Here is an 8,959-nt window from a genome sequence, read left to right on the forward strand (position 1 = left end):
CCCAGTGACAGGGTGACAGCTTCTCTGGAAAGACCTGAAAGTGCACACTGATTCTCTCCATCCAAACTGAATGAGATTAAACATATTCTTCAAGAAGAATTGAAGAAACTTCTCAAGAAAAGTGTTCAAGAAAACTAAGTTCATAGGATATAATTGTCAATAAGCCTATTTGAGTAATGAAGACTTGAGGCTGCCAAAGATTCTTACATAAATAGGATATTTCTGTTATTCATTTTTAATAATTTTACATTTGTAGCACTTGTACTGTATCAAACAGCTCTCAGGAGAATGTAGGCTCCTGAGGTCAAGTTAAAAATCCTAGTTCTTCGAAACATCTTCAGCGCTTAGTGTTGCTGTAGACCTCACCACTGCGACCGAAATATGAAAGCAAACATGGTTTGGTATGTTGGAATGGAAAGTATTTGACCACCATTTGTTGAACTAAATACCCAAACTGTTTAAATGTAAAAATGATTGCAGATTTGATTTTTTTTACTAACACAACAAAGAGAGAAAGGGCTCGAGTAGCTAAGAAACATAGATAGCATATAATTTAATGAAATGTGAGGTCATGATCAGCTTTTCCCATTTATTAAAAAGAACCGTTGTTTGTTTTTGCATATGAGGGCTTTTATCACTGTTTCCTGTCCCAAAACGCTGAGAAAAAATGACTAATTAAAAAATGAGAAAGTGGGTGGAAGCGAAATGGGATACACTGAAATAAGATCGCCATTGTTTTTACTGCAATTACTCATATGCAGTAAATGTTTGCACAGCGTAGAAAACAAAAGTAAAATTATCCAGACACCATCCCAATTATGTGTTACTTGGCTGCAAAACGTCACTGTAGACAGTTATGGAACACATTGTCAGGAGATTGGTTCGGTGCGGATTGGGCTTGATAAATGAGATTTAATTATGATATCGCACCTGTTTTGCCAAGTATGAGCAACATTTGATGCAGGTCCCATACTTGATGAAAGCCTTTTTTGACATTTTCCTGCATGATGTGTTGAACTTTGTAGAAAATGTTATAAAAACTGTTCTGAAGCCACAGCTTAAAACATTCAGTTTCATATTATTTGGTAAAGGGTATTTTGACCAGCTTGTTGTGATAAATAAATAATTATAATAACCTTTATTTAGACTTGGCACACACACCACACACAAATTAATTTAGTCCTTTCTCACATACAAACACTTATACTGCATGTATAAACATGCTTACACAGTTTGTCCCAATGATATGAAACAGAGTGACTGAAAACTACACGTTTGTTTTTAACCTATTAAAGACATTAAATATGTTTTTTTGCCTGACCTTTCCTTGAAGAAATTTCTGTTACTTATTATAATTCAACATCACAATCCAGTCATGCTTGTTTTAGCACAATTGGCAGAGCAAATGCACTTCCTTTTTGTCATGTATTGTGAGATTTTCTGTCGTTATAGAAGCACCTTTCATCATTGTCTGTTATTATTCTGTGTACATACATTATGTGCATGTGGTATATCTTCTATCATTCCATTTGTGTAATGAAAAGTTTGACCAGACGCGATTACGAAGGATTACACTGAGCTTCTCATATGTTCTGTGCCTGCCTGATGTGTGTCCATCCTAAAAAGCCAGTGATGACTTGAGAAGCTGCATATTTGAGAACATTGTGAGCACAGGTTTGTTTGCATGTCAGCTGTTTTGTTCGAGCCAAACCCAGACAGGTTTCAGAAGTACATACAACAAAGTTCATCTCTTGGGAGTGTGCATACCATTTACAAGATTACAAAGACTCCTAAAGTATTCTTATTTACACAACTCATGGCAAATATTCAAACATGCATGCAACAGAGAAACAGCCATATTTAAAAGCAGAGACCCAAGTTCTCATGTGTTGGAAGAAAAAGTGACAGTGCCACTTTGCAATTTCTTGGGAAATTATTCACAAATTTGTAGTGGTACTGGGAGTGCAGTCATTGCCAGTACAACTCCAACTAGGCAAGTAAAATTGATTTGACCCTCCAGGAAACTGCAGCACAGTGTTTTTCTTTTAGAGTGTTACTCTGCATGTTCCCTCACCATGAGCTCTGACCCATGCCAGTGAAGAAAACAACAGCACAGGATCTCAAGCTATTAATCTTTAACTGCTCCATGTAGTTTGTATATTAAGCAGAACAAGGCAGTTGGAAATTTGGACACCAGAGGCAATTTATGGTTAGTGAAAGTAACAATAAATGCAGACATTTAATCCTGAAAATTCTGGATCCGAATTTATATTCTCACTCACACTTGAGGACAATTAGCTTTCTCTACCAAAGAGTTTGAGTGACTGATGGAAAATATGCCTCGTGTGTTTGTAATTTTATTGTAATCCAAAGTTTATGCTCCCATCAATATTCTACCTCAGCCAGCATCAGAACACAGTTACATTTAGCTGTTGCCTGTAACATGCATTATTAAACAAACTGCCAATAAAGCTGAGGTGGATTGGAAGAATACTTTAACCCTTGTTGAATAAACCAAAGGCATATTTCTCACACCCAATCTTTTTAAGATATGTAGGACATATAGGCCATACTGTATCATTAGACAATATCCCGTATATTATGAAAATAAAGTATCTTTAATAGTTATTCTGATTTTCTTTCACAAAGATTTTCATTTTTCCACAGACACATTAAGAAGGGCATGATTCTATAAATGAAGCTAATGCATTTAACTCAAAGCAGATTTTAGACAAAGACATCCAGACACAATTCAATTTGTTGAGCTGATAAACATATGTTACTCTTTGTGATGGCATCTAAAGGGTTTACATAGATCATCAGTGACATATATAAGCCTTTGCCTCTGGAAGGTTCGCTGCAGTTACTCAGATGGCTGTAAGACATCAAACAAAATTTTGACAAAAACTGAAAAGAAAATAACAAAACTCAAGAGTCCTCTAACGAGCTGTTACAAGAGCTTTCAGCCTTATCTCACAGTGTGTCTCAGTACTCATTATAAGACATGGAATACCAAACAGTCAAAAACTAGGAAGTGAAACACAAGTGAAAGCTCTGGAAAAATCCGTCAGACTTCATTTTGGTCTGTTTTAGCTCCAAATATAAAAGTTCATTGTACAGAGAGCTTTGTCACGACATTTTAGTGTATGCAATGATTTGCCTTTTCTGTAACAATAAGCTCAGAAATGTATGTTTACTTCATTAGTATAGCTGGAGATTCTATTTAGAAAAATAAATATATTAAGATCTCTCTAACTTCCAAGTGCAATCACAATATTTTTAATAGTGACAAGTGGTGTAATGAGATTAAACTTTTCCCAAATTAATCCAAGACAGAAGCATTTCTTGTGCTTCCATGTGTCCTTTTGATGCCAATGCAAACTTTTGATATAAAGATGTAAAACATTTTGTACAGTATTTACATTGTATTTTCATAATTTTTAATTAATTGTTCCTAATGCCTTATGATAATCCCATTATGCCTCTGATGCCAATAATTTTCAAGCACAGCATGTTTAAATTAGGTTTCACTATTCATAAATATTATGAAAAATAAACAATAGAAGGGATCTTGAAGCCTTTTTCCATGATGGAAGCATAGAGACAAATTAGAAAGACAGGTATGCTGCAGCGATCAAAATCACATGACAAAAATAAAAAGAGCAACACCGCGTAAGAGCTGTACTTCTTACAGTGAGATTTGTAAACATTCATGTAAACAGTGGTTGTTTTTGGATGTGTAGACAGCTGAATTATCAGATGTTTGAGATCAGCCTGAGTTTTCTGTTCACAGTCTGTGCTTGGTCAGTTTTTATTTTCAAAGGCATTTCCACTTCTGATCTTTTCTTCCTGATCTTTTTAAACCTCTTGCAGCACATGTAAGACGTCAGCGTGACAACAAGAGAGAAAAGCCCCAGACATGTCACTGAAAGAGCAATGAGGACAGGCCGACAGGGGAACAGCTCATACCTCTCAGGCCCATCTGTCATCTGGCCAATGTACCAGGGCTTCTCCTCCACCTCTATGTCAGCCTCTCTGGTCAGGAGACTTTGGATGTAACTCTCATTACTCACTGTTTCATTGACAAAAAAGTTAACCATGACTGTTGAATAAAGTGGTTCAGGTTGGCCATGATCAGTAACCTTCACTAGAAGGCTGTAGAGGCCCCTGTTGCTGAGCTCCCTCTTCAATGTGATATTTCCTGTTTCAGGATCGATGGCAAATGACCCCGGCTCACCGCCTTTCCTTTTAATGATACTATAGGCGATCACAGCATTCATGCCTGCATCTTTATCCACAGCATACACCTCTGTGATTGATGTTCCAGGTGACGTATTTGGTAGCACTAGCATGTAAGATTGATTTGACTGAGGGAAGAGGACAATTGGTGGGTTATCATTTACATCCAACAACAGCACAGTCACCATAGTAACAGAGGAAAGTGCAGGCTCCCCGCCATCCACAGCTTCAATCCAAAGCTGGTACGTCCCTTGCTGCTCGCGGTCCAATGATGTCTTGGCCCTCAGTGCACCTCGACCTGTGTCTATCATGAAGATATCGCTGCCGTTGAGGATGGAGAGGGCCACCCATCCATTTTCTCCAGCATCAGCATCTGTCACAGAGAGAACACCGATCTCGCCATAACCCGGAAAATTCTCAGGCACAAAAAAAGTAAAGTCCTTATTGATGAAACGTGGACTGTTGTCATTGCGATCTTGCACAGTCACCACCACAGTTGCTATTGACTCCCTCCTGGGTGTCCCTTGATCTACTGCTCTCACAATGAACCGATATCTCTCTTTTTCTTCACGGTCAAGTGATGTGGCAACAGTCAGGACACCTGTTACATGATCCACAAGAAAAATCCCAGGGGCATCACCTCCCAGGAGGTAGATGACCTCCCCTTGACTTTCACTATCCTGGTCAGAAGCTGTGAGCTGGGTTAGAAAGGTGTTTGGCGAATTGTTTTCCTCAATTGATATTTCCACCAAGGACTGCTGAAACACAGGTGCGTTGTCATTCTCATCCAAAACTTGCACTTTAAGGAATGTCTTCATGACTAGGCCTCCAGTATTGTTAGCAACCACAATTAGCTCATAATCCTGTGTCTTCTCATAGTCCAAGGGCTCTGTAGTTTCCAGAAGGTATTCATTCTTGAACAGTTGGTAGGGCACAAGCCTGAAGGGACCAGACCCTTCCAAATAACAGTCCACCCTTTGGTTCAGATCAATGTTTTTTATTGTGAAGAAAGCGATTGGAGAGAAAGCTGGCTCAGACTCTTTTATTGTTAGCACTCCGTCTTTTTCAGGTGCAATGTACCGGGGTATGACTGCAGGGGGTCCAGTAACCACTTTGATGATATGGACAGTAACAGTAGCAACAGCAGGGATACAACCAGGTCCATTGGCCAGAATAGTAAGCTTGTAAAATGTGGCCGTGCTAGTGTCCATTTTCCTGGCTAGTTTGATCACCCCTGTGATTTTGTCCAAATGGAACAAGCTCCTGGTGTCCCTTGGCACACGTTCACTGTAAGCATAGCTGATCTGAGCATTAGCACCAAGGTCAGGGTCAACAGCATGCAGACGTGCCAAATGTGCCCCTTTGGTGGTATTCCCATGAATAGTAACATTAATTTGTGACTCTTTGAATTGAGGGCAGTTATCATTCACATCTGTGATGACAATTTTCAAAGTAGCTGCACCAAGTAGGGGAGGGGTCCCTCCATCCTCCGCAATGATATCTGTAACATATTCATCCTGCACCTCTCTGTCCAAAGCCTCTATCACAATGAGATAGGGTGTTAGCTCACCTCCTTCATTCTCCTCGACATCCAATGTGAACATTCCAAAGTCGTTAACAAGCCAGTAAGTCTGGACTCCGTTAATTCCCACATCAGGGTCCACTGCTGACTGCTCCACCACGTAACGAGCATTGACTGGTGTGTTTTCTGGGACGAACATACAGATCTCATCTGTGGGAAACTTTGGCCTATTGTCGTTCGAATCCTCAATTAAAATCTTAACTTTGACAAGCTGAAAGTATTGCTGAGGTAATACAAACACATCCAGTGAGAGGATGCATCCCTGTCCCTCTGAGTTATCAGGACAGAGGGTCTCCCTGTCAATCTCTGTAGCAGATGTGTAAAGCTCCCCGGTGGTATTATTTAGGTTCACATACTGATCACTGACCTTCTTTTGTGGGAGATTGAATAAAAAGGGGGGCTCAACTGTGAAATCCAAATGTAAGTCTACTCCGATAGCCCCTATGAAAGTCCCCTTTGGTAATCCCTCCTTTATCTTATAGATGAGCTGTTTTGCTTGGCTGAAATTTGCAAAACAGAAAGGGGGGATGGTGCAGAGCAAGAGGATACAGAATCCCTGAAACACAAGGCAAATAGTGATGATATAGTTTATTAAGAGAAGTGCAAAATAGAATGAGTTGGTCAAAAAGTCATCGATTACACTAGTATTAAAATGTATATTTTTTATTATATTGTATTATCACTTACAGAACTCTTCATCACATCAGTGCTTTCAGCTAGAATTGTCAGTTGTCTGGATTATGTATCTAACTCCTTTAGATTTACAAGTTACTGAGTTATATCTTAATAACTTCATAGAATTATATTATATATATATATATAAAAAGCTCCATTCAAAAAGTTTAAAATAGATATTGGGATAAAAAGTGCAAATGAGCTAGGGCCTAAGTGTGCCTCCATCTTTTATAACACAAAAATTATCTACAAAACAGTAAATAGCCTCTTGATTAACATAGTGACTTTTGTCAATAAAACAAATGATCATTAAAACTTACCCATATTCTTCCTCTTTTGCTAAGGCCGTTGTGTCTGTTGTTGAACATGTTTTGTTCTAGTCCGGCACTTTCCACTTATAGCAGGAGCAGTGGTAGCTTTAGTAACTCGGGCATTTTGAGCTTTGAGTTGTGCAGACCTCTGCTGAGAGCAATGCCTTATTTCTATCTGACTTGAACAAGTCATTCATCCCAGTGCTGGCTGAGGACACTCCCACCATATGCAAATCAGTCCCCTGTGCCATCCAATGAGAGACATAGGCCAGTGGGAAATCTTGAGTTAACAGATTCCTCTTTCATGAATGCTATAAAAGCACATAGACACACACCTGCCCTTCCTACACACACCCATGTTGTCATAAGCAGCAGCATTCCTTATATTCCTGCGGCAGAGTGAAAGCATATGATTATCAGCAGAGTTTATGATGGCACAACGGACTAGGCAAGACATAAATTGTCCAGAGCTGAGAGATTATTCTAATCCAGCAGTAGTTAAAAACATTACAAATAAAAAAAAAAGACATATCACAGGATCCTCAGTAAATGTATGATGATACTGATGATGTGTCTTTCTTAAAGAAGGCAACCTTGACCAGCGACTTTCAATCAATATGTATCTATACACAAAGAGAGACAGACAGATCATATATATTTTGTTTAAAATCTTATAAAGAATTAATATGATTAATTTGTGGCTTCTTCAGTTGTATGTACATGAAAGCAATAGAAAAGGAATAGAAACATATTCTAAACGAAGCCATCAGAGAGGTGAACGTGGCATCATAAGTGGTTCTATGGTCTCACTCTGGATTGAGCCTCTAACTAAATCAACCCCCTAATCCCCATGTGTTCTAAATGCCAGGCCAGCTGTTTGCTGGGATTGGAAGCATACTGCTTAGAGAAATTTAGTGATTGAAGTTCTCTGGACAAGGGCAGATTGAGATCATCACTCACACTCATCTTCTCTCATACTGTGATAGATATGTGCTGTTTCATTATTACCAAGATTTGGTGGATGAACAACAGTGAAGCTCAAATCTAGCATGACAATTCACATGTTTTTCTTTTTTATTTGGTGAGTTTGCATAGACAGACTTGATTCCTTTTGTATGATATATACACAGTACACTGAAACAAAGCTATCCGTAGATTGAGTGTGGACATAAATCCATCTTGTATTCTGTATCCTTATTTTTTTCTGGCCCATGCACTAAGTTCAGAAATGTTTCTACAAACACAGAGTTAAGGCACTGTAAGCTTAGAGGCTTTTGAGCGTGGGAAAGAGGCAGATTGGGGAAATGAGAGTCATTTGAGAGTTGCCTCTAGGTGCCGAGAGTCTGACGTGTCATTACTTTAAATGGCACAATGATGACATGTTAGATTAGTTGGAAATATGTTGCATAAGTAATTCTGTCCCAACAAACAAAAAAGCTATAAGTTGTGCGCTCTGGCTTTGCCAAATCAAAATTTCCAAAAATGAGCTTAACACAAAGGCCGGTGCTAGCAAAGTTTTGTCTGCTGTGACCTCTGTCCGTTAGTCTCCACCAGTTAATTTAATTAACAAAATTTCATGAAATGAACACCACTCACCACACCAGTGGATAAATCATGCTTTTGGCTTGGATTGCAACAAGTTACCCCTGAGAGCATTTCACTGTAGAGGAAAGAATTGATTTAACTAAATTTGAACAAATTCTGGAAGCAAATGTAAAAGAAAAAAAGTTGAAAGTAGCATGGCTTCTAAAACAGGATAATGATCCTAAATACACCTATGCATTGAGAAACACAGGCTGAAGGTTTTGCTATGGCCTTCGTGGTGTCCCCTGACATCTTAATCATTGTGAATCTGTCAAAAGACCTCAAAAGAGCAGTGCATGTCAGATAGACCACAAATCAGCAAAAGTACATATTTCACTCATTTGATGATGACCTAATTTTAGCATGCCACAGTGTATTTATTTAGAACAGCTCCGTAACAGCTCTCTCAAATGCGATTTTTAAACATGATAGCTTGAAAAAAACTACAAGAAAAACTTGCATGAGAAATGAGGGCACAAACAAGAAGCAGTATTACTTTGGTTTTAATTACATCATTACTTGCTCTGTGTCTATGTGAGCTGAGTCTGTATAATCTTTGCACAGATTT

General features: G+C 38.7%; 1 protein-coding gene across 1 annotated transcript; it reads right to left on the reverse strand.

The window, feature by feature from the left end:
- Positions 1–2,599: 2,599 nt before the first annotated feature.
- On the reverse strand, positions 2,600–6,978 carry pcdh20 (protocadherin 20). Its single transcript, XM_072380795.1, has 2 exons — positions 6,817–6,978; positions 2,600–6,377 (listed from the first exon to the last, which is right to left on the reverse strand). The coding sequence occupies exons 1-2, from the start codon at positions 6,862–6,864 to the stop codon at positions 3,756–3,758; spliced, it is 2,670 nt and encodes an 889-aa protein (XP_072236896.1). The 5' UTR covers positions 6,865–6,978; the 3' UTR covers positions 2,600–3,755.
- Positions 6,979–8,959: the final 1,981 nt, after the last annotated feature.

This window comes from Leuresthes tenuis, unplaced genomic scaffold (genome assembly GCF_036924035.1).
Source record: "Leuresthes tenuis unplaced genomic scaffold, fLeuTen1.0.hap1 SCAF_2, whole genome shotgun sequence".
In the NCBI taxonomy this organism is placed as follows: Eukaryota; Metazoa; Chordata; class Actinopteri; order Atheriniformes; family Atherinopsidae; genus Leuresthes; species Leuresthes tenuis.